Here is a 27399-nt window from a genome sequence, read left to right as displayed (position 1 = left end):
GAGGGAGATGGACGAGTATTTGGAAAGAAAGAGTGTTAAGGAGATAGGTATTATAAAGAAGATGGGGAAATAGAATTAAAAAGAGGAAATCCCAGCTTAAATTCATAAACAAAAGAATAGGTTTGATGGACTGACTGTCCACTCTTATTTCTGAAGGTTCCTGCAATGCAACTATTACATAGAGCGGCAATTATTATTTCCAAAACAAGTCTTCTGTGGATTTTCAACCTTAATATCTTAAACATATCCTATCATAGTCACTCTGGTCATCAGCTGAAAACAGAGATCGAAGGAAACAAGTCCCTGCCTTCAGGATGGTGTCCTGTAGCTGATGGCAATGCTGCTGGGCTTCCTTTCGTTTTGTACATGATGTGGCATAACAACAGGATGTGGCAGATGAGAACAGATCGCTAATAACATATTTTTGGGGGATAGCTGGATGTTTGACACATGCGAAAAACCACCACTTTGCTTAAGAATGTCCAAAACAGAAGGAAGTTCCACAATAGCATGCCACCTACAGGGTCGAAATTTTCCTGAGTCTGGAATTAAATGCACATCCTCTCCCTAGAGGGAGACATTCTGCTTAACTATTCCAGAAAGCATTAGGCTCAGGATGGCGAGCCAAGGCTTGGGGACCCCAGAGTGCGTTTTGGAAAATTGCTGGAGTTTAACCAGCTAAAACTGTATAACTTAATAATCAGAGTGCTATCTGCCAAGCTTCCCACCGCTTGTTCGGATAGGACCCACCTTATCCATATAGGTTTTTGTTTGATCTAGAGAAAGCTGAGGTTGAACCCACAACCTTTTGACTCAGAGACAAGAGTGTTACCAACTGAGTCAGACTCGAACAGCTTCATGTCCAAACCCACAGTAAAATAAAGCATACCACAATGAGGTCAGACTGCATGAAACTTATATATATATAAATTGAAAGACATTCTAGTAGGATTTAACACTAATTTAATCACCTTGTTTAAAAGTAAGATGGCACTGATCCAAGAAAAAACGGTGTCAGTGAGGCTCATTTGGTAGCACTCTCATCTCTGAGTCAGAGGTTGTGGGTTCAAGCCCCAAGTTGGGACTTTGAACTCACAGTCTATGCTGATACTCCAATACGGTTCTGGGTGAAGCCTACATTGTTGGAGGTGCCAATCCTTCAGAATAGAAGTCAAACGTCTGCCTGTTCAGGTGGACGTTAAAGATCCCATGGCACTATTGAAAAAGAGAACGGAATTTCTTCCAGTGTTCTGACCAACAACACACCAAATAAAATTGGTCATTCACTTTTGTGGGATGTGGGATAATGCTGTGCGCAAGCTGGCTGCCACATTCCTACAGAAATGCAGTCACTGCATTTTATAGCGAACCCTGTGAAGTGCTTTGAAACATCCTTCCAACATGAAAGGCGCCATATCAAACACAAGGATTATTTTGTTATTAAAAATACACAAGGGGGCGAAACTATTCAGCAAAAGGCAAAGAGTATTAAACACCAAAGATCAAAAATTGTGATAACTATTCTTGGCAATAGTTATCACTGGTAATAATTAGCATTTTCGTATACCACAAATTTCCCCAGAGTCAAAATGAGAGGCTGCAAGAGACAGACAGCAAAAAAAACTCAGAGAGCATGGCACTGTGCGTTAAGAGAAGTGGGGAGACGTGACAGAGAGAGAGAGAGAGAGAGAGAGAGAGCGAGAGGAGAGAAATCGAGAGAAAGATATATTTCATTGAATGGCCAGATATCCGTACTGTTTTCAAATCTACAGTGGGCCTAGTTGCAATTAGTGTGGTCATCAGGCTCTACATGTACCACTCCAACCCATTACAGCTTTTCATTTATAGTCAGTGTCACCTACCTGGCTGGCCACGAGATACAGGAGTTCTCCCAGTGCAGGCATCAGGCATTGTTTTAGTTTAGCGTTCCTGAAGTTCTCTCGTATCAGCTCAGTTAGCACAGTCGCAGCCTGCAGTGTAAAGTGTAAAGCAGAGTAGGTCACATTTCTCTATTTTAAGCCAACATATTATGAAATATTAATCCAACATCATATTTTTAAATTATATTTGCTTGTTTCATTTTTAGGAAATTTAAGTTACACTTTATTTGAGTGATGTTTGTGATGAGGAATGCATCGTTTTCTTCCCCTGCCTTAGTTTTTTCTCTTTTCTTAAAATGGTGAATATGATTACCCTGGGGTATGCTTCCCTTGGATACCTTGTTCAAGTGGTCATTTTCATGAGTGCGCCTAAATAGCTCAGCTGTCAGTGCACTCAGCTAACTGAGGGAACAATTACAGCCAAGGTCCCAATGCTATCTTCATCAGACATTTACACATACAGGCACTTTCCAAGATGAGTCAGGAGTGTAAATTTTGCCTGAATTTTACCCTTCAAAGATCAGGGGCACTGATCAAAATTCAATACCTAAACTACCTCAACTGAGCTTTGGACTTTCCTACTCCACATTACTCATTATAGCATTCAACGGTGGATTTACCCAATCAGCCATCAAGACCGCCCCATCCATTCAAGTAGAAAATGCTTAGATTCTAAAATTCTTAAAGAACTTTTGGAACAGGCTGAATTTCCCAATGGATACGGGGGCTGAATCAGGGATGCATTTTAATGAATATAGAATGACTGATGTTTTTTCACGTTTCCCCCTATTCATTAAAACAGTTTTAACTTTACTTCAGTGTGAACATTGTTGTAGATCTGAATGGTGAGATGGATTAGCAAATGGTCTGCTCTTCTTTGAGACCAGGATTTAAATCCAGCTCAGAAGAGACTGAAAGCCTTCCCTCTCTTTTTGGTGATAAGGTTCCTCCCAAAAAATTTGGGAGGTTCTTAGGATTGCAAGTCAAAACAACAACCACCACCTTGATTTATATAGCGCCCTTTACATGGGCAACATCTCAGCGTGCTTAATAAAAATGTCCACAATCCAAATGAATTGTTTTGCATTCAGATGCGATGTGGGAAAATGAAAACTGTCAAGCTGTTTAAGTGAAAGGTCCTCTTTTGAGATTGGATGTAAGCCATGATACTGGGTAATTAGAGAGGAGTCAACTTTGCCACTTGCCATGCTTTACTTGACCTAAGAATATATGAGGTTGATGCTGGGTGTCTTGGAATGAAAAAATGTTCCATTATCCAGGGCTGGATTCTCTCAATTTGATGAATGCGTAAAACTGGCAAAAATTGGTACTGAATTATCAGTTTTAGCCAAAGAACAAGAACAACAAAGTATACTTGTATAGTGGCCTTCACGTTGGAAAGACATCCCAGGGCACTGGACAATCAGGGGTTTGAGACGTGAGCTGAGATTTGAGTTCAGGAGGGATGGAGACCGCCAATAGTGGAGCGGTAAGTCTGGGGGACCTGGAGCAGGCCAGTGTCCGTCGAGCTCACAGGTTGATATGGGGTTAGGAGATCGAAGAGGTAAGGGGGAGCGAGACCATGCATGGCTTTGAAGGTGAGAACAATTGTTTTGCACTCGATTCTTCGAGGGATGGGGAACCAGTGAAACCGGACAAGGATGGGGGTGATCGATCGATTCGGGAGAGGACATAAACTGCAGAGTTTTTAATAATCTGCAGCTTGTGGAGGGAAGAGTTGGGAAGTCCAGCAAGCCGGCAGTTGATGTAGTCAAGCCAGGCGTGATGAAAGCGTTGATCAGTGTCTCAGCAGCCTACTGTGAGAGGCAGTGGTGGGCAATGTTGAGGAGGTGGGGAAAGGCGGAACGGGTCACAGCATGAATGTGGGGTTTGAAGGATAGTTGAGGATTGAACAGGACACCAAGGTTCTCTATTGATTTGGTGAGATGTAGAGCGAACCATGAATAGTGATACTGTCAGCGGCTGAGGTGAGGAGGCGCTGATGGGAGACAAGCAAGAGGGCCTCTATCTTGCCAACATTCAGCTGGATTAAGTTGGCTATTGTCCAGGACTTGCTGATGTCCAAGATAAGAAGCATGGTGGTGGGGAGGGACAAAAGGAAAAGCCCGACCGAATGCAACAAAGGAAAGAGAGCAAAGAGTCGATCCGAGCATTTATGTTGTCCATCGGGGAGAGATGAATTTGGGTGTCATTGAACACAGGAAAAGTAGCCTAATGTTTATGGATGGTGTCACCAAGGGGAATGTGTAGATGAGGAAAAGGAGAGACGAGGACAGAGACCTAGGATAAGAACCCTGAGGTACCTGCAGGTAATTACGCGAGGGTGGGAGTCAAAGCCTTTGGAGGTAATAACCTAGAAGCGATCTGTCAAGTAGGAAAGTAGACCTCCATGGAGGTGAATGAGAGTTGAAGGGTGATCAAGGTGGTTAGAGTGAAAGTGTGAAAGACAGGGAGGTTGAGGGAGGTTGAGGAGGACCAGGAGACACAGGAATCTTTGGCCGCAGAATGAAAGTATATTAAGTGTGACTATGACAAGGGCCGTCACTACTGTGACAGGATGGAAACCAGAATGAAGGGACTTAAGCAAGGAGTGAAGGGAGAGATAGGACCTTTAACTGTTGGCCACCTGGAGTATAAGGTACAATGGTGTGAACAGAGTTTGCATGGTCTGATTGATGGTCTAAATTTCCCAGAAAAAAAATTGAAAGGGAAAAGGTAAAGGGTTTTTGAATTTACTTCTGTATAAATCAATTCCATTTTTGCATCCAACACAAGGAATGACTCAAAAGTGCCATATTTTATTTAAGAGGTTCCACCAAAATTCCCAGATAGCAATCTCTTGACAGCAAATTAAAACAATCTTTAAACAAGTAATATTCAAAGTAAAGGCTTCCAAAAAATGAAACAGAAAAAAAATGGGCAGCACTTCAAACAGCTTACAGATCGATCCAGAGCTTGTACTATTATGTACATTTGTATGCAGAACTCCTTTTAATCGCTTAATGAGTTATGTGCATCTAAAGCATAATCAGAAGGAACATTTTCCATTGAGTTTTTTTAAAAAGGAGCGTGAACGTCAACGAGTTGTTTTTTAAAAATATATTTCAAACCTCAAAGACTTTTCTGTTAACACAAAATGTCTCAGCCCCTTCAGCCTGTGCTGAACATCTGGCATCTTAATTACAAACAATTGGAGGCCAACCCCAAATGAAATGTGGGTAGAAACTTGCAGTCTTTTTAAGTTGGCTCACAGTTAATTAAACATCAACAGAATCACTGGAAGTTTCATAAACAGACAGGGAGACCATTCACATCTATTGAAGTGGTTTTAATGAAATCTTTAATTTATTCTTGCATATCCACCAAATCTGATTATAAAATATTTGCTTAAGTACCATTAAGATCAGAACAGGCTAAGCTTATTCAAGAAGTAGTCATGCTGCATGAAACTTTTTCACATGTACAATAAATTCTAAAAGGAATATTTTATCGAAATGTCAAATTTTCTTTCTAGTTATTTTTAAAATAAATGAAGCCGATTATATATAAAGCGGATCCCAGGGGAGAACTTTCTGTTTAAAATACACCCTCCAAGTTACAGAAAAAGAAAATATCCTTTTAAATTTATATGCTACCTGAAGCAAGGTTGAGGAGCTCGGCCTATCTAAAAGCATGATGGCAGAACATATGCAAGATTATTCAGTCCGTGCTGTCTCAGTGTTGGCACTTTCTGGCCTAATATAATATTGTTTCGACATATTGCTCTAGGTTTTACTTGTCCAATGAGGACCAAAATGGAAGGATTTTTTTTTGCAAATTGGATGAGATAAAGACACATCTTTAAATCAAAACAATGCTGATAATGACATTAGATACAATCTACCTTTGGAGGTCACTCACTCCTTTGTTTCTGTCTTGCATTCGGGTGTTCAATGGCTAACAACATTGCATACTTCTGGGATCTGGTTGCACAGTCACTTAGCACGCAAATCTTTTGTCTTTTGGGTCAAATGAGTTGTCTGTCAGAATGCAGCTCAAAATCAGCTTGCACAGTCTCAACCAAGTTCCTGGAAAGCAAGGCACTGTGCTGCAAATTGCTACCAAACTGGCAATGTCACTGATAGGGTATGGGGTAGAGTGGAGGAAGGAACATTCTCGCTTTACATTATCCTATACGTAATACGTCAGAATCGAGTCAATCCTATATGACGGTCTCAGTAGTATGATTCCTAAGTCAGGTGGATCCACAGTTCTGCAAGACATTGCTGATGGCAGCCCAGCCAGCCTGGCCTATCGGCAGGACTTGGAGGGACAGACTGGAATCAGGGATTCTTCCCAATGAACTCTTGTTAACCCTGGAAGCTAAAGCCACAATACTTATCGTGGACGATAAACTAGACAAGCAGCAGAAGCTTGCCAGGCAGTGTTCTAAATGCCAAGCCAAGCTAGTTGGTTTATCAACAATAGTGCCTTGGAGAATTGTAGACCTGTCTGGCTCAGGAACCGGATTACGAAGGTCACTACAGATCAACTCAATTCTGAGGCACATTACAACAACAACAACTTGGATTTATATAGTGCCCTCCATGCCAGATGGCATCTCATAGCGCTTCCCAGTAACAGATCCTGGGGCCGAGCCAGGGGAAGGGGGAGGAAGATGACCAAAGGTGCGGTCGAAAAGAAAGGTCTTCGGCAGAGACCTGAAAATAGGAAGTGAGGGGGCGAGGCAAAGGGAGTGAGGAAGGGAGTTCCAGAGCCTCGGTAGTGGCTGAAGGCACGGTTGCCAATGGTGGAGCGAAGGACTCGGGGGACAAGGAGTCCCAGTGGAGAGGCCAGACCCAGTGGAGCGAAGGCAATGGTCACTGTTTTGAGGAGAGAGGAGGTCAGAGGGGTAGGGGGGTGCAGAGGAGTGGAGGGATTTGAAGACAAGAGTGAGGAGCTTGAAGTCGATCTTCTCTGGGACAGGCAGCCAGTGCAGTCTGACAAGGACTGGGATAATCGGGGAGCAGTTTGGTGGGGGTGAGAATGCGGGCTGCAGAGTTTTGGATGACCTGGATTTTATGGACGGTAGTGGAGGGGAGGCTGGCGAGGAGGCATTTGAATAGTCCAGCCGAGAGGTGACAAAGGCAAAGACCAGGGTTTCAGTGGCTTTTGGAGTGATGTATTAGCAGAGGCGGGCGATGCATCGGAGGTGGAAGAAAGCGGTGCTGGTGAGGGAGAGAATGTGGGGGAGGAAGGATAATTGGGGGTCGAACCTGACGCCTAGGTTGCGTACGGGTTAGGAGAGTTTTAGGGGGAGGTCAGGTAGGTGGAGGAGGTGCGAACCATGTGATTTTAGATGTTGATGAGAGCCAAAGAGTATGGCTTCTGTCTTGTCAACGTTCAGCTGAAGGAAATTCGCGCTCATCCAGCTCCTGATGTCTGACAGGCAGGTTGATAGAACATCAGGGGACTGGGGGTCACAAAGTGAAGTGGAAAAATAGAGTTGTGTATTGTCTGCAAACATGTGGAAGTGTACCCCGTATCTGCGGGTGACATCCCCAAGAGGGAGCATATAGATCAGAAAGAGGAGGGGGCCAAGGATGGATCCTTGGGGGACCCCGCAGGCAACCAGGTGAGAATGGGAGGAAAAGCTGTTTGTGCAGATGTACTGCTGGTGGTTCATGAGGTAGGACTCGAACCAGGCGAGTGTGGTGCCACTGAGGTGGATGACAGAGGAAAGGCGGTGGAGGAGGATGGAGTGATCGACTGTATCAAAAGCAGTGGAGAAGTCCAGGAGGACAAGGAGGCAGAGGGAGCCCTGGTCACAGATAGAGAGGATGTCATTTGAGACTTTCACAAGAGCAGTCTTTGTATTGTGGGCAGGGTGGAAATCGGAGCGGAGGGGTTCGAAGAAGGAGTGGGAGGAGAGGTGTGCGCGGAGTTGATTGAATTACCTTAAATCCACCTCAGACCCAAGGAGACCCCTTTTATTTTCCAAGAAAGATTGCTACTAAGTCATTATATATGAGCATGCTTGAACCCTCACTATGTGCAGAGCAGGTAACAGGAAATCATTGCAAACCTCTTGATGAGTAACATACTCAACATGAAATGGGTAAGAGTACTGCCACCAGTCTCCTGCCCATGGCTCGGACACGCATCCCCTCCCTGTTGAGTGGTGATTCCACCAGTTAGAGGTACAAAGTTTCAGCAGCAGTTGATCCCAAACCTGGACTCCAGGTAACACCTTCCAGCTGCCATTATCTCAAAGTTTCTTTAGCCGTCTTTAGCTTGGTGGGAGTAACTACACAGAACAAATTGTCTTTCTCAGCCTTCTCGATGTTATAAAGGTCCAAGTCCATTGTTATGTACTAGGTTTACTCAACAGCAACTGCTTAATCAAAGTCCTTGGCCTTGGTGGAAAGAAAGTCTTATGTGAAGCCACCTCTGCATCAATAACAGGTCAATGTTGGAGCCCTACCTCCCTGCAGACACTTTGCCTTATTATCACAAATACAATAATTGTTTTGGTCCTGAATATTGTCTAGTTTGGAACCATGAAGCAGAATATTAGTATAATTATTTGTTCATAGATACACTTCTCTGCTTAGTTGCTAATTTCATAGATTTTCAGATTAACTTTTACAGATCTTGTCAATGAAAAGTTTTTAATGTAGGTGTATGGATACATTATTTTCTGATCCTCAAAGGGGTGGGTGTGTTCTAACCCACATTCCTTGCTAAAAATATCTACCTTTATGCTGTTAAAATGCCTTCAAAAAAAAATTGGTCACTTCAATCCACGACTGTTTGTGGGACACTACTGTTCTCAATTGGCTGCCACATTTCGCCCCCAAAATATATAGTCACTACACTTTACAGTGTATTCTGTGAAGCACTTTGAGATGTCTTGAAGATGCGATAAGGAGCTATATCAAATGCAAGGATTATTATTATTATTATTACAATAGAATTTTGATCAGTGACTAATTTTATAACACACAATCTTATTCTTTGTCTTAGGCCTCAAGAAAGACATTTCACAGAAATAAAAGTATCTATGAAGTGGTTGGAATAACCAATTAAGCCACATAAAATCCAACATAAAATTAGAGATGTTGCATGCATCATATTCCGCTCTTTTTTTTGACTAAATGTTTCTCCAAGATAGAAAAAGCTTTGAAAATTGACATCTTCCTGAAGCCAACCCTGGAGGGATTCATTCATCTTTACAGATCCTCACACAAGTAATTTACAGTGTTGTCAAGTTTACTTCTAGTCAGCAGCAGAATAATCCCAGTCAACTCATTTTTTAGAACTGTATTCCAAAATGCTCTACAAATAGAAGTGTTATTAATAACCTCCAGAAATGTATTTCAATCTGGATACCTTGAGTAGTTAGCTTGGCTGCAGAGCTGGTCATTACTAAATACATTTCACTAATCTCTGATTTTGATTCAATATCCAAGTACAAGTACTTAGTACAAATAATGTACAATGCAAATGAGTTTAAAACACAAGGGAGAATTGTGTACAAAGTAATCAAGCTGGATTGAATTTTATTACAAAGAGCAGAAGATCATTAATTTCAGAAAAATAGATCTAAAGGGGTAGGTGAGCAGAGATCTAGGGGGTTCAAGTTCATAAATCATTAAAATCATAATAATCCTTCAAAAGTATTTCCTATAATGCCTTGTCACGTCACAAAGAATTTCTTCACACAGAGGTTGTGTGGAAATGTGAAATGCTCTTCCCCAGAAAGTTATAGAGGTGGAATCAATAAGGATGGTTAAAAGGAAGATAGACAGATACTTGGGTAGTGGAAGGGTTAAGCAATATGACGAAAGGGCGGGATTGGGATTATAATTGTTTACCAAGATTTAATAAACTGGTGGAACAAGCTTGGGCTGAATGGCCTCCTCCTGTTTCTGTTTTCCTATTCTCAGTAGAGAAATGGTTTCAGGGCCTTTGGACAGGAGCCATTACGCTGTTACTAAACTATTCCAGAATTCAGATAGACATCACATCTCAATTCACAGGAGACCTCAGTGCTGAGCTACTTCAACATTGTGACCATACACACAATTATTTGTTCCATAGTAAAGCAGCAATTTTAAAAAAAATAAGTTAATTCACTTTCTTCCCATCAGTGTAACTTATTCTAAACCTGGTTAAGAGTCATAATTATGTGGTTATGTAATGCAAACATTTGCCATCTGATCCAGCTGATTCACCCTGCCCACAGCACAGAGATGGCGCTTGTTAAGATCACAAACAATGTCCTCACTCTCTGTGACCAGGGTTCCCTCTACCTCCTCATTCTCCGAGACCCCGCTGCCTCGTTCGACAAGGTCGATCATGACAAGCCTCTCCTCCCTCATCGATCTGATTGAGACCGCACTGGTTCGAGTCCTACCTAACAAACCGCCTTCACTTTGGCTTCTCCTCCCACCCTTGCCTTGTCACCTATGGAGTTCCCTCACTCTCCATCGTTGGCCCCCTGCTCTTCCTCATCTATACACTCGCATTTGGCGATGTCATCCGCAAACACAGGGTCAACTTCCACGTGTATGCGAATTACACACTTCTTCTCCTCCAGCTCTGACCCCAGGTCCGCCAATGTTCTGTCAGCTTGTCTGGCAGACATCAAGACCTGGATGAGCGCAAACTTCTTGCAACTAAACGTCAACAAGATGGAAGCCATATTCCTTATCTCCCATCAACTTCTTCTGTCCTTCAGCTCTGACCTCCTCAACCTCTCCGGCCTATCCCTCAGATCAACGAACCGGTGCACAACCTAGGCAGGTTCGACCCACAGGTAATCCTTCCCCACATCCAGTCCCTGACCAAGACCACCTTCCTGCGCCTCCGCCACATTGCCCAGCCCTGACCCTACCTCACCCTTGATGCAGCCGAAACACTCGTCTACGCTTTCGTCACCGCACGCCTCGACTATTCAAATACCGTCTTTGCCGGTTTTCCAAGCTCCACCATTCACAAGGTCCAACTGATCCAAAACTCCGCCTCCTGCATATTGACCCATACTAAATGCCGTACTGCCATCACACCAGTTCTAGTCATGGCTTCACTGGCTCCCTATCGCTGAACAGATTGATTTCAATATCTTCACATTCAAATCCTCCCTACCTCTCCCACCTGCTTATGCGCCAACCAACTACCCGCTGCCTCCAGCCTCCTGCATGTTCCTCGTGCCCTCCATTCCACCATCAGTGGCTGCAATTTCAGCCACTACGCCCCAAAACTCTGAAACACTCTTCCTCTATCCCTCCGCCTTGCCCCTTCCTTCCCCATCTGCAGTCGCACCTGAAGACTTTCCTTTTCAACTGTCCCTACGGTCACCTCCCCCCGGCTTGGCAACATGCTACGCCACTGTCAAGCGCTCTGAGACACTACCCTATGTGAAGGGCGCTATATAAATACAAGTTGTTATGGTTTTAACTTTCTGACTGTAGAATGTTCCAAAGTGTGACATTCTTTAGGTCTACTTGACATTTGCTAACTGCTCAAGCTTCTCGCTTGGCACAAGAGATCATAGAAACCCATTTGGAGTACAATGCCTTATCAAACATGAGAATCCACTTCTTATTCTCAGTCATGAGGCTGTTTAACTTGCCCTTACTTCTGATCACAATGCTTATAATTTGGAGTCACTAGGGCCACAATTTCACAATGAAATGGCAAGCAGGTTATGTAAAAGTTGTTTGAATCAGAAAAAAAGTAGGAAGAAGTCAACGGCTTTGCTCTCAGTTTATATCAGCCATACTCTTCATTGTTCTCCTGCCCTGTAATCCTTCCTACTGATGGAAGGACTGTAATTCCTACTGTAATCCTTCCTATTATTCTATAAAAAGTCCACTGATTGATGATTTCAATTGTTTTCTACCCTCAGATGTAACAATAGTATTTTATGATGAAGGATTGCTGCTCACATCCTTCAGGAAACAAACACAATGCACAATAATGAATGGATTAGAACAGAATTGCTTCGAAAGGCAGAGAAATTGGTCAAGGGAAATAGATGTGGCAGTTTTGTATTGTGCAATTTGCTGTATCATTTCTTATTTAGTGGCAATGTATTCTGCTTAGAATAGTAATTGGAACATAAAGTGTGCATTACTTTCACTTTTTCAAAAAAAATCCATAAAATACCCTCAACATTAAGGAATATATTCACTGTTTACCAATATACATTTGTAACAGTAATTAACCAGTTCTCAGCATTTACTTTCAGATTGAGTACAGGATTTACAAACACTACCATGATAGAAACAAAAATCCCACTTATCGTTTGTCAATCCCACTTAGCATATGGGAATCAAAATTACAAAATTATTAATTGGTGTCACACCAAACTTTGGAAACTCTGCTCTGAAATGATTATTTGCAGAGGTTAATCCTATGAATTCAAGATCCTCATCCTCACCTACAAGGCCATTCATGGCCTTGCCCGCTCCTACCTCTCCAACCTACTATCCCCCTACTTACCTGCCCATACCCTCCGTTCCTCTGGCTCCGGTCTGCTCCACATCCCCCGCCCCAACCGCCCTATCATCGGTGGCCGGGCCTTCAGCCTCTCAGCCCCGAGGCTCTGGAACTCCATCCTCCAGTGCCTTCGCCGCCTCCTCCCTTTCCTCCTTCAAGGCCGGTCTCAAGACCTTTCTCTTTGACCGTGCCTTCAGCTCCCCTCTCGACTCTCTACCCCCTCCTCGCTCCCTCCCTTCCCTCCCCTCACCCTGACCACTTCCCCCCTGCTCGGGTCCCGACCCAACTGTACAGCGCCTTGGGACGTCCTCCCGACTTGAAAGGCACTCTATAAATGGAATCTTGTTGTTGTTGTTGTATGGGATTGTAACAAACGTCTAGTCACTGGAAGGCGTTCCAATTTGTGACTTGGAGTCTTTATTAAGTAAATTGACATGTTTTATATCACATTACCCTCACATCTGGACCCTGACGGAGACCATTTTCCTTTATCTTCGCCTCGATCTCATACCCAATAACGCTGAAACACTTATTCATTCCTTTCTTACCTCAACTTAAAGTTATTCAATACATTCCTTACTGGTCTCCCGAGTTCCATCATTCATAAGCTCAGACTCATGCAAAACTTTACCACATGCATCCTCACCCACACAAATTCCATACAGTCATCATCCCAGTCCCCACCATTCTCCATTGACTCCCTGTCTCCCACTGGAACTATTTTAAGGTCCTCAAACTCACCTATAATTCCCTCCATGTCCTCATTTCTCTAATCTTCTTCTACCCAACTCCACTAGTGGTCCCTTCTGCTCAGCAAACTCAGGCTTGCAGTACAATCACCATGTCCAGTAAAACCAGTTATCACCCCTCATTATAGTGTGAGTTGAGATTTTATGGATTCAACTACTGCGTTATAACAAGGCACCATTGTAGTGTGGTGTAATTTGCCGGAATCAAAGTTGACTTGTAACTAGTGAATCCTGAAGGTATGCTGATGAGGTTGATTACTCTGTCAGTTCTGACATCGATATCCCAGCATGTGAAGCTCAAAGGACACAGGATTGGATTCAAACTTGTAGCCTTCTATTTGAGAATACAATGCATTGCACTCGAGTTACTGGGTTGCACTGCTTGTAAGGATTATTTTACTTGACAGAATTATTCAGTTTTTCATTATCATAAAGCAGAATACATTCTGAACTAATTTTTTTTCACAAGCAATAGAATCTGATAATAAATTACATACATCCTTTGACATTATCAAATCTGGAAAAAATGACCAGGAAGCAGTGGAGAGACACTTAATTACAGATTCAGTAACCAAATTAAACACTTCATTTCCAAGACAGATCATGTCAAAGTCATAGTTTACTTTAATGCGGAATGCTTTGAATGGAATCAGGTTCAGATGAAGCATTAAATTAGCCTACACCTCATTCAATTTTCATTTCACTTTCTGGAATATAATTTCAACTAAAAGGAAAAAGCAGATTGAAAACAAAACCTATTTCACTTTCAACAAATACTGTTGTAGGCACCTTAAGTATGGGCTTGTGTCTCTTGCACAGTGAAATGTTACATGAAACACCTTTACATTTTACCTATTGAATCCCCAAGAAGTGATAAAAGGTGTTCTTGCAGAATGAACATAATTTATTTTAGTCCTCAATTCCATTTATCCTGGAATTTAAACATTCTGTTGCATATCTGGCTCATTTTAATACAAGGTGACCGTGCTGGAATAGCTTAACACAGGTGGCTGGTGCACACTGTGAACAGTCTTGCCCCACCCTCTCTCAACTTTCTTGAAGCCTACTGCCTGCTCCCTCCACTTAGCAGGCACTGGCCTGCTTCATGTCCCTCTGCCCTGGTTGCCCTACAATTGGTGGTTGGGATTTTAGCCTATCTGCCCCCACATTCTGGAACTCCATCCCGGAGTCCCTTTGTCTCACTCCTTCCCTCCTTCGAAATCTGTCTGAAGAACTCCCTCTTAGACCATGCCTTCGGTCATCTTAACTCCCTACACCCATTGTCTTGGCCCACCATCCTCCCAAATACAACCCCAGCTCAGTTGCAAACCCTGTCCAGCACCTTGGGCATTCTCCCAATGTGCAAGGCACTATATAATTGCAGTTTGTTGTTATTAAACCTATGAAACTAGCTTTGTGGCCCGATCACCCCCATCCTTGTCCAGCTGGTTCTCTATTCCCCAGAAGATCAAGTTTAAAATCCTTGACCTCATCTTTAAAGCACTCCACGGTCTTGCTCCAGCTTACCTCTGCAACCTATGAGAGCTTCCCCAACCTGTCTGCTCCTTCCTCAATGGTCTGTTCCATGTCTCCCGCCCTGCTACTCTACTCTCGGCAGTCACACATTCAGCCTTTCCACCCCCAACCCCTGGAACTCCATCCCAAAGCTTCTCCACCTCGCCCCATCCTTTGACTCCTTCAAGGCCCATCTTAAGACTTTTCTTTTTGATTGTGCCTTTAGATATCTTCCCTCCACCATTCACCATGCCCTCCACCCCTTTCTAATCTCAACCCGCAGCTCAGGTGGAAATCCCTCACTGTCTTGGAACGATCACCCAACATGAAAGACCCTATGCAAAATGCAATTTGTTGTTGTTACAATAACAACAACAAAATAATAATAATAATAATAATCCTTGCATTTGATATAGCGCTTTTCACGTCGGGAGGACGTCCCAAAGCGCTTCACAGAACACACTGTAAAGTGAATTGACTGTATATTTGTGGGCGAACGCGGCAGCCAATTGCGCACAGCAATGTCCCGCAAACAGTCGTAGATTGAAAAGACCAATTTATTATTGTTTTGTTTTGGAGGGAATATTATTAGGCTCTAAATGACATTTATAGAGCACCGTTTACGTCGGGAGGACGAACCAAGGCGATAAGACAGTAAAAGGTAAGGACCTGAGCATGTGAGAGGGGTGGGGTAAGGGTGAGGGAAGGCAGAAAGTTGGGAGGGCGACTGAAGACATGATCAAAGAGGTGGGTCTTGAGACCAGCCTTGAAGGAGGCAAGGGAGGAAGCGAGGCGAAGGGACTGTGGGATGGAGTTCCAGAGTTTGGGGGCAGAAAGCCCGTCCACCAATGGTAGGACGGCTTGGGCGGGAGACATGGAGCAGGCCTGAGCCCGCTGAATGGAGGGAGCGGGCAGGTTGGTAGGGAGTCAGCAGGTCAGGGAGGTAGGAGGGGGCAAGGATATAGATGGACTTAAAGGTGAGGACGAGGATCTTGAATTCAATTCTCTGAGGGATGGAGAGGCAGTGGAGTCAGGTGAGGGTGGGAGTGATGGGGTCACGAAGCCTGGTGCGCGAGGGTACACGAGCTGCAGAGTTTTGAATGATCTGCAGCTTGTGAAGGGAAGAGTTAGGAAGGCCGATGAGGAGGAAGTTCCCGTAATTGAGCCTTGATGTGACGAATGCGTGGGTTAAGGTTTTGGTGATCTGAGGGGTGAGGCAGTGGCGGAGTCTGGCAATATTGCGGAGGTGGTGGTAGGCAATGCCGGTCATGGCGCAGATGTGGGGGAGAAAGGACAGTTCAGGGTCAAACAAGATACCCAGGTTCCTGACTGGCTTAGTGAGGTTGAGTGTGCAGCCGTGGAGGTTGATGCTGCCAGCGCCCGAGGTGCTGAGGCGCTGGTGCGAGCCAATCAGGAGGGCCTCGGTCTTGCTGACGTTGAGTTGGAGAAAGGTGTCCCTCATCCAGGACTTGATGTCGGACAGGCAGTTGGTCAGGACGCCAGTAGTCCTGGAGTTCAGGGTGGAGGCAGAGAGGTAGAGTTGGGTGCCATCCGCATACATGTGGAAATTTACCCCATGTCTGCGGATGATGTCACCAAGGGGGAGCATATAGAGGGTGAAAAGGAGGGGACCGAAGACAGAGCCCTGAGGAACGTCGCACAAGATGGTGCGGGGGCTGGAGGAGAAGCTGTTTGCAGAGGTAAAATGGAGGCGGTGTGAAAGGTAAGACCTGATCGGGACGTCTTCCCGACGTGAAAGGCGCTATACAAATGTAATCTTGTTGTTGTTGAATCAGTCAAGGACAGAACCTTGAATGTTGAGGTGGGACGAGAGGCGGTGGAAGAGGATTGAATGATCCACGGTATCAAAGGTGGCGGAGAGGTCAAGCAGGACGAGGAGGCAGAGGGAGCCCTGGTCACACATGGTCAGGATGTCATGTGTGACCTTTACCAGAGCAGTTATTATAGCATACACTCGGCTTATCATGCTAAACAATTGCTGCCTTCTGGGTTGTCAGGTAGCAACAGACATCACTTCCTGCACATAAAGCAGATCTGAGCAAAGTGAAGGGCCAGGCCAGTAGGGTTATAGGAGGTTGCAGAGATGGGTTTGGGCTTTAGAGAGAGTTAAAGGTGAGAAAGAGGGTCTAAAATGAACTAACAAAAACACTAACAAAAAAATGAAAAACTAACGAAAAACCTTTAAAATACAGAGTGAGAGAGAGAGGAGAGAATGGCATGGCAGGTGATGTGCGAGGACTGCATCCCCCAATCACTCCGCCTCGCCCCATCCTTAGCCTCCTTCAAGTCCTGCCTTAAAACCCTCCTCTTCGACCATGCCATCGGTCACCCCCCTTCCCCTCCCCCGCCGACCCCAGCTCGGGTCTGAAATGCTGTACACTGTCCCGCGCCTTGGGACGTCCTCCCGACATGAAAGGCACGATACAAATGTAATCTTGTTGTAGAATTCAATCCGTTGGGGAATTAGTAGCTGAGCGAGGCTGAGAGTGATATGCTCGAAAAGCCTGGTGCAGGAGAGGACACGGGCTGCAGAGTTCTGGATCATCTGCAGCTTGTTTAGTCCAGTGAGTGCATGTACAGTGCAGAGGAATTGACATCAGCAGCAACCCGACAATCCAGGTCATCGATGTTTTCATGCTTCACTTTAATGTGGGGGTTTCAGCTTATAGTGAAAAACATTTTGAGATGAGTAATTACTATAAAGCACTTCGAGACATTTTGACATTATAGGCGCTATATCAAACACAAGGATTATGATTAGGATTCTTCGCAATTTAGGTCCTTCAGGATATTCCCCTGGGTGGTGTTTCTGGCTCTGTTCAAAACATCAGTTTAACTGTCAATTAATATGTCTATGTTAGCTTGCACTTGATTCCTGTCGACAATTTGGGCAGCAGCCAAGTCAATCCTGGTGGATTAATGGTGCAGCAACTTCACTTGTGCCTCATTTGTCCTGCTGAAAGTGATTTCAAATCGCTTCCAGCAATAAGGCAATTAGTATCTGGATAAGGCATTGAGATTTCCCGCTCCAAAATTGTACTTGCCAGGATTAGAAGACAGTTCAGTGCTGACACATCTAAGAGCATGTGTATGGCTCCGGGAGTTCACTTTTGTAAAGTTATAAAAGAGAATGATTGCCCACCTGACTCTCCAATATCATTATGGTCCCTTTTGAGGGAATCCAATGAGTGTGTAAAGGAACATTTCTGAACAAGACTGAAGATTTGCATTATTTGTATTTACACTACTAATCAGTTTCCTTCTCAAGGTGATTTGCAATGTGATTAACTTGAAGATCGCAAACTATGGAATAGAATTCATTCTAATGTTGATGGCCCAGTGGGTAAAGGTATTTCCTGGTACAGCACTAAGCTGTACAGATCAGAAGCTTGAGGTTCAAACTCTCAACTGTGTTGACTAAACTGATCTCACCCGGGGCAACTACCTCAGTGCCCCTGTGTTGAGGGGAATATCAGCCAGGAATCCTATTCCCAATTGTTATTCAGTCACTTCTCCTTGAGGTCAATATGTTTGAATATCAATGGAGGACAGAATCAGGCTTGGCTTTAACTCCCCTATGACTGAATAGCCTACTTATTGCAGATAAATATTCAAAAGTCTTGCCAAACAGGCTCCATGTGTCAGTCTAGCTCAGTGAGTAGCGCTCTCATCTCTGAGTCAGACAGTTATGAGTTCCAACCGAACTCCGGGACTTGGAACCCAACCGGCTAAACTGATATTCCAACGCAGTGCTTGGGATGTGCTGTATTGTCGGAGGTGCAGTCCTTCAGATGACACGTTAAACCGACCTCCCATCTGCCTGTCCAAGTGGACGTTAAAGATCCAGTAGCACTATTTGAAAAGAATCCCACAGATAAAATTGGTCATTAACTCCATGGCTGTTGTGAGGCACAAATTGCCTACCATGCTTGCCCACAAACTAGTCACACCACTTTACAGTATATCCTATGAAGTTCTTTGAGAAGTCTCGAGTGCTGTATGTTCAGATGTAAAATGGAATGGAAAACACCTGGAGTGTTAAAAGCCCAGAGAGGATTGGGTACAGGTAGAGAAGGAGAGAGAGAAAGAGAGAGAGTCTATGAACTTTGAATGAAGTTGAATGCTTTTCAGGTTTAGAGTAGAAAGTGTTGCTCATTTTAATCAAGTGGTGTCACACATAGACAATATGATAAGGTGCTATGTGAGGAGTATTATTATTATTATAAGTGAATAATAACCAATTGGGTGTGGTACCAAAGGATGACCGTTGTCTGAAGAAACTGCACTTCGATAAAAAGGGGATAGGTGTTAAATGCCTTTGCGAGGAAGTCAGGGAAAAAAACTGTTCTTGGGCAATCTAATGGACTATTTCTGAGCAAAGACCAAATCCCATTTACATCTATTATACTGTAATCTCCAGAGCAATTTGGTTCCAGATTGTTAACATGATTTATAGTGCAGTTTTAACATCAGTTTGGCATTACTTCCTGAATCGATGTGAAAAGCATAGGGCATGAGATGTGAATTTGAAGCATTACCACTGAGAACAATATTGCCTGTTGCTTGGGACATCACAATGTCAACATTTATTACTGTATTTCATGGCTGCACTACAGATATTCAGAAAACTAGCCGAAATCCTCAGAGTAAAACAAAACTAACTAGAGAAGTAATGGAAGACCCCAAGGAATGAAGTGCTGAGTATTAGGATATAAACCAGCTGTACCAGTTTGCAACCATAGGTGTACAAGTTCCCATAAAATATATAATGTATTTGCTTTTTTTAACACAACTAGACTACATTTTCCTTTACACGCTCTCAAACCTGAAATTGGGCGACAATATCTATGGATTTTGAAGGCTTACAATAGAATACAGTCTTCTAAAAGAGTAGAATGAGGGAAGATCCCTGCAATATACACCTACCAAAATATATTTCGGTGCTTACCCCAAATTAGCCATGTGCAACCTGGTCACTGTCAATTTATGGTCAATCCATTCTTCCTTTTACGTGAACCAAAATCACAAACACAATCACTTGTGTTCCCAAGAGCACAAAGAAAGAATAGCCTCAAACAACATAAAATCATGGAAGAATTAGTTAGGCCAACAGTTATACAATGCATATTTATACAGTGACTTTCAAATCGGGAGGACGTCCCAAGACAGTTAATACTGGCTGGGCACTGGGAGTGGTGGGAAGAGGAAAGATAACCGAAAGCGGGGCCAAAGAGGTAGATCTTGAAACAGATCTTAAACCACGTGAGAGGGTGTGAGTTAGAGCAATTTTAGGATGGCGTTCTGGAGTGAATAAAGAAAGGCTGAAAGCCTGCCCGGTGTGGTGGGGGATATGAAGGCAGGGAAGTGCTTGCTGAGCGAAGGGAGTGCCCAGGTTGATAAAGTTTGCAGAGGTGAGGTGGGGCAAGACTGTGGAGGGATTGAAAGGTGAGAACGAGGATCCTGAACTCAATTCGCTAGGGGATCAGGAGCTAATGGAGCTGGGTGAGGATAGGGGGTGGATAGGCTTACAGAGCTGGGTGCGGGAAAGGATACAGGCTGCAGAGTTTTGGATAGTCTACACCCTGTGTAGGGAAGAGTTGAGGAGTCAAATGAGCAGAACATTGGCATAGTGACGTGGAGATGCTGGGATAGGTAGGAGTACATCCAGGAGAAATAGAACCATTAAGGTGGAGCAGAGAGGAGATGTAATGAGACAGATAGAGTGGTTGAAGGTGACGGAGAGATCGAGGAGAACAAGGAGGGAGCCCTTGTCATGGAAAGATGGAAAGAATGTCATTAGTGACTTAGACAAGGATAGTCTCAGTACCACAACAACAACAGTATCACAACAACAACAAAATTACATTTATAGAGCACCTTTCACATCGGGAGGACGTCCCAAAACGCTGAACAGTCAGGTGTCGAGGCCCAAGCATGGGGGAGGGGTGGTGTAGGGGTGACTGAAAGCAGAGAGTTGGGAGGGAGATTGAAGGCACCATCGAAGAGAACAGTACTGTAGGGTGTTCATGCAGGGATTGCCAGCAAAGGAAAAGAATAAAGCAACGACTCATTCCAGTACCTTGGAAGGGAAAGGCAGGTTGTAGATGGTAATTTAAGAGCATTGATGGGTCAAGAGAGGGTTTTTTTGAGAAGGAGGTGGGAACTGTGCCACTGGACAGGGAGAAGTTAACAATGTCCATTAAGTAGCGGGGCTCGGATACTCACCCGCACAAAACTCCGTACCCCTATCACACGAGTTGTTGTGAGGCTCCACTGGCTCCCAATTACCAAAAGCATCGATTTCAAGATCCTCTTACTAATTTTCAAATCCCTTCATGCCCTCACACCTTCCTACCTACCCAATCTTAACCCCCACTCCACCGCCCATTGCCACCGCTCGGCTGGCTCTGGCCTCCTGTTTGTCCCTCGTCCTCTCTGCTCTACCATCAAGTGGCCATACCTTCAGCCACTATGCCCCAAAACTCTATAACTCTCACCCTCTCTCCCCACTTTCAAATCCCACCTAAAGATCTTCCTTTTTGATCGTGCTTAGGGTCACCTTCCTCCCTCCTTCTCTCCCTGGCTCGGCATCAGATGCTACCACAGGCAAGCACTCCGGGACTATACCCTGCGTGAAGGAACGCTATATAAATGTTGTCGTCGTTGTTTGGGCAAGAAGGTGAAGCTGGGAAGTCAGAAGCAGGATGGGATGGAGTCAAGGAAGCCGTGGTGGGTTTCATGTAGGAGATGAGGGAGGAGAGGGATGAAAGAGTCAGGGTTGAAGGTGTGGAGGGAGGGTTGAAGAGAGGCTGGAGGAGAAATGGGAGGTCAGTGGCAGTGGACCAATTCTAATTCTGCTCGCCTTTTGTAACAAACCTTTTGCCCAGTGGCTGGATATGGTATGTTTTGATCAGGCCACTCCTATCTGCAACCAGTATCAATGTGAGGTGGCAGCAAAACACTTCAAAGCTATTTGTACCAGTTACACTGTGTAAAGCAGTCTTATTCCAAAGCACGGTGGCGTACAATGACAGAACACAAACCTTGATCAGCAATTCTGTCCTCCCCCACAGTCAGAGAGAAATGTTCTTATCGTTAGTAGCTCGTAAAGCTTTCCTTTACTAGTTTCCCTGGAGCTGGTCTTTGTTCCTGCATTAAACTTTGCCAGAGATTTTTGTCTATTAGAAGAAACCAAGTGAAGGCAGAAGTATTCTTACCTCACTGACTGTACCAACCAGTGTGCCTGCACCATGAGAACTAAACAAACTGCACATTACAGAATTAACATTTCATATAATACAAATTTACATTTAGAAATTGGCGTTCATGTCGGGAGGACATCCCAAGGTGCTTAACAATACTGGCTTGGCCCCTGAGCTGGAGTGAGAGGTGAGTAGGTGGGGAAGGGAAAGATGACCGAAACTGCAGTCAAAGAGATAGGTCTTGAGACAGAACCTTGAACAAATTGAGAGAAGAAGCAAAAGTGAGTCCATATCAATATCCCTTATAATACTGTTTTTGTCCAGGGAGTGCAGAAAATGTAAGCTTTACAAACTGCTAACAGCATAAAAAACACACAACTTTTCTCTGACCTGGTTAATGGAGGGCAAAATTGCAGACAGAAACTTTGTCCTACCAACCTGTGCCACATTGCTTTCACACATAGATTTCCACAATAGATGCAGTACAATTACCTTTAAAGCGTCTGCGCTGCCACCTCCATCTTTGTTGGAGGAAGCGCATCTACTCCACTCTCACTCTTTTCTACAATTGTCATTTTACATAATTAAACAATGAATTCATCAATATTCATCTGCTTAGCATCAATGTCAAATTTCATATTGCCAGCAGCAACATTCTGGACATTGTTTAAGCAGAGTGTAAAATACAGGAACCCCAAACAAGAACTGATCTCTTTGAAACATCACTCACCATTTCCCTAACAGAGCCTTTTAACGTGATCACCTTATCTAAATCAGATTTGATTTCAAATGTAAATTTATCACCTATTTTATGATTGTCAATCATTTTTAGAAACCATACATATGCAATTTATTCATGTATTTTGAAAAATCAAGTAAATGATATCCTCTAGATAGTAGTCCACTAGTTTAGTTGCTTGCTGGAAGAATTCCTGTTGATTCTGAAACCACACTAATTGCTACTTATGGTCTCTAATAATTGTTTAGCTTTTGCTCCTCTTTGAACCCTTCCCAAATGTATACTGTATAAATGTATTTATTTATATTCTTTTCAAAGTATGGTGCCCAGAAATCCATGATAAGATTCCAGACATAAAAGAGAAATTGGAGGAAAGAAACCATCTTTAAGGCCACAAAAAAGGCACCAGCAACCCAAACTAAGCTGTAACTGGAAAAGCACATAGAAAGTGTGGTAATCTGTGGGCAATCTCCCAAAAGCAGCACATATGGAAAGATTGCAGGCAGGGCAAAACAAATATTACATTCCGCCATGGCACATTACGAAATTCTGAGGTAATATGCTACTTATACAAGTGTAGAAGAATTTCAGCTCTCAAAAAGAGCAAATCATGTTTTTTCCACACAGCACAAGCTTCTCTCTTTTCTTGCAGCTTCTTGCCTGCTAGATCCCTCCATTCCACACTTGCGCTCTTCATCCCAATCCTTAATCTTCCTTCAAACCCTCTCACTCTTCCTCTAGCACCTCTCAACGCGGTCTGCTCTCTTCAGTGGCATCCAGGATCACGGTGCCCTTACGGTTGTTCTCTTTGTTACTGCTAGAGTGAATTAAAACCAAGCAGCAATGGAGGAAAATGTAAACATGAGCAGGCAGCCTTGAATCTGCTGTCATCCGTCACTAATAACATGTCTGCTGTTGGGCGTCATTTTCTTCCTGAGTATTTATTCTATTTATTCTTGTACTGGTTGGTCAGTGCAGCATCCATTTGGAATGTTCTGTGCAAAATCTTACCTGCACAAAACCTTAATATACTGGAGAGGACTCTGAATAAAACCAGAGGATGATTCTAGGTTTAAGGATCCAAAATACCAAAAGAGACTCAAATGGTTGACTTATTTTCATTAAAAAAGTAAGCTTCGGAAGGTACATGATCCAGTGCTTCAAAATGTTTAGTGGAATGGACAACAAAGATGTAAGCAGTCTACTTTATTCAGAGAACTGGCACAGGTCCAGTGGGCCAAATAGCTTCCTTTGTGCTTTAAATTTCTATGATTCCAGGTGTATAAGATACATGTACAAAATTAACAAGCCTCAATTTTAACACCAAAGATGAGAAGAATTTTCCTCACTTCACAAATCTTATCTTTATTCACAATCTTAAAGACTTCAATAAGACATCCCCTGCTGTTAAAAGCTTAAGCCTGCAATATAACCCATATCACAGTGAAATATTTTACGAATTGAAATATAAGGCATGAACAACTTCAAGGTGTTGCCTTGTGTACTGATTTTGTGTGATGCTTCAAAAATCAGATCACATAATTGTCTCATTCAATGTCGACACACAACTTCTGAATAAAACTTTTGAAAACTGTAAAATGCTTCATTTGGCACAGATATTTCAAAAACCTCTCACATTTTCAATGAGAATTCACAGCAATATTTTGGCAGATTTGTAAAAGACAATAATAGATTTTAGTTGAAACAATTGAACAATGTGCATATTCTGCATTTTTTTAAAATGTCTTTTGAAACCTGCAAAGGTTTAGAATGGTTGTCAACTCTAACAAATTCATAAATATTTACAACAAAAGGACTGGGTGAAGCAATGTGTAATAACATGGTTCTTTCATCTTGGCTTGATACAACCGTGACAGAAGGAATGAAACTAGAATTTCTGATGCTTAAGGAGCTGAAGTGGAAATAAGCTTAGCCAGTCTTAATGCACATTATTTCACAATGATAAATGAATCACAATATTGCCCTTAAAAGAGCAGTAAGTGAAAAACATTCTGTATTATTACAAAGCAAATATGTAGTATACAGAAAGATTATTTAGATTGTCTCACCATTTGCCTCTGTGTACAGGACTTGCATAAAATGTTTTGATGTCTACGGTCTTGAACCAAATATGTACATTATTTCTCTAACTCTTGCTGAATTAGGATTTTTTTAAAATTTAGAATTAAATCCACATTCACAGAACCATATTTGTTCCAAATGTTAAGGAGAAACCAGCTTTTACCACCAGGGTGAGAGATCAGCCAGAAAACTTATGTACCACTTTTGTTACAATGAGGTTTTCATGACATTAATTTGTTTCGCAACACATCAATATGCTACAGAATTTGGTACAGAAATGGTTTCCCCAAACATAATGTCTTTTTAAGCAAATTAATTGCAAGCAATTAGACTGCAAAATAGGTATACCTTCCATGTGAAATTTTAAAACCTTATTTTCATTTGTGCTTTTCTTAAAAAAATTACAGATTTAGACTCTTACCATAAGTTGTTATTGACACTATTCTGGTTCCTCCCCTTTAAACCTTTTCTTTTTTTGGACAGCTCGGTGTCTGATGCATGTGGAAATCAATCACTGTGCTTAAAAGTAACCAAACCAAACTGAGAGTTCTACATATCTAGGCCACCTACACATTTATAATAATATAATAATCCTTGCATTTGATAATAATCCTTGCATTTGACATAGCGCCTTATCACGTCTTCGAGACGTCGCAAAGCGCTTCACAGAATATACTGTTAGGTGAATTGACTGTATATTGTGGGCAAAACGCAGCAGCCAATTGCGCACAGCAATGACCCACAAATAGTCGTGGATTGAGTGACCAAATTATTATTATTTTTTTTGAAGGGATATTTTTATGAAGGGAATATTAGGTATAGATTGGCAAGAGCCATGGTTTGGGACCTTAGAATGTACATTAGGATAATGTTGGGAGTTTAACCAGCTAAAACCACATCACTTTCCATTGCGAAAATTGTTTGGCAAGCTTTCCCTTGCTTGTCTAGCTCAGAACCACCTTACTTATTAGGGCTTATTCTTTCATGGTTGCGTGGGAAGAATCCCTGCCCTTGGTGACTCTATGAGCCAGGCTGACTGGTCTGTCATCAGCAGTGCCCGAGATTAGAGCAGACACCCCCGGTTCAGGAACTGGACTATTGAGACTGCCGCAGACGGTTGACTTAATTCCAATATTCCATTGCCAAGCAGATCACCTAGGAGTCAGGTTTCCTCCAGGGAGACCCATTTGACAACCAATACATATAACACCACGTGAAAGTCGCTATACAAATGTAATTTTGTACTGTACATGTTTGAGCTCTGACTACGAGGTATCAGCAACTCCCTGCAAGCCTGGTGAGCAGTACAGCTCAGCATGAAATGCAAGAGAACACTGCCAGCATGTGCATGCCCACAACCTTTATCATAAACACAGTGGCAAACAGGCCAAAATATTCCACAAGGAATATGGTGATAGGAAGGACAGGCTCCAACATGAAATGAAATCACTGTGAAATCTAAAGGAAGAATAAGCCTCATCATTCTGTCAAAGCCCCTTGTGAGAACCTGCACTGAACAGCTGATGTCAAGTACGTCTGACACACCACATTGGATTTGTTCCTCTCAAACTTCAACTTGGCTGTCACGTCATAAGCTACCATGTATAGATCTACCATGCTGAAGATGAAAGGTTATCGAACAGAGACAAGGAAGCTTTGAGACTTAAGACAACAGCTGTTGTAAGCAATTACTTGGAGTGTGGTTTGAAATCACATTCCCATATTCAGCATTTGGTGGTTTCCCTGGTTGGTTTTAATCAAGAGAAATTGGAGAGAACAGAGTAAAATCAATTCTTTATCAGAGACTTAGTGATCCAATACCTGGGCCAAGTACAGTAACTTGCAGTAGTTCACGGCACAGTAGATAACTAACAAGTCTGCCTGGATCAGCAATGGGACAAGAAGCAGTAGACATGTCAAGTAGGGAGGATATTCTTCCTACTTAGCTCCTAAAAACTCTACAAGTCAATGCGCTAAAGCAGTGGTAACCAACCTGTGGGCTGGCCCATCAAGAAGCAAGCCCTCTAAACATTCGCACAAGTCTGGATAAGTCCGGGTTCTATCGGTTGTCAATTTTTTCTTGACTGAATATTTCTTGATTTATGGCAAAAATCAAGAAATCTTCTATCAAGAAAAATTACTTTGTTGGCCGACCATAAAGGTTGGCCACCACTGCCCTAAACCACTGCCCTGGCCATTGCTGAACAAACAGAGGTAAGCTTACCAATGCCTCCTGGTGTTAAAAGGCGCAATTGTAGCTTGGTTCAATTTCACAGTTTCCCAGCTTGTTGAAGAAACTCTATATAAATGTTTGTTGTTATTGTTTTCCTTAGGTGTTGCTATTGCCTTGGCTTCTAGTAACTCATACCTGTGTTATTCAAGTATAGGTAAATGGGCTCCTTCCCTCCTCCATCCTCTCAGTTAGAATTGTACATTCCAAAACAAACTAAAGTAACCTTATATCTCTGAGATCTTCATGGCTCGACTGGAAACTCAAGCACAGCAAGAGGTTTCTGCAAGTATCTGACTCTTTGATGACTAAATTTAACCTATTGATAATTATCTGCAAGACTCTTTGCTTCTCCCCAGAACATCATACTTCCCACTAAGTGAATCAGCAAACAAATATGTTTCTTATAATAGCTACCTAGGGACACAAAAGACTCTGGGATAAGGGACTACAATAGCTTTACTTTTGACAAATT

General features: G+C 43.0%; 1 protein-coding gene across 1 annotated transcript in view; it reads right to left on the bottom strand.

Moving 5' to 3' along the window:
• Window positions 1-27399, bottom strand: part of ulk4 (unc-51 like kinase 4) — a 261176-nt gene that overhangs the window by 172990 nt on the left and 60787 nt on the right. The window contains exon 18 of the mRNA XM_042332045.1: window positions 1863-1970. Coding sequence (XP_042187979.1) covers window positions 1863-1970 — 108 coding nt within the window. The remainder of the gene's footprint in view (window positions 1-1862; window positions 1971-27399) is intronic.

Source organism: Callorhinchus milii, unplaced genomic scaffold (genome assembly GCF_018977255.1).
Source record: "Callorhinchus milii isolate IMCB2004 unplaced genomic scaffold, IMCB_Cmil_1.0 Scaffold2, whole genome shotgun sequence".
Classification (NCBI taxonomy): Eukaryota; Metazoa; Chordata; class Chondrichthyes; order Chimaeriformes; family Callorhinchidae; genus Callorhinchus; species Callorhinchus milii.
The sequence above is the reverse complement of the archived record's forward strand: the minus strand, read 5'-3'. Positions and strand labels throughout refer to the sequence as shown.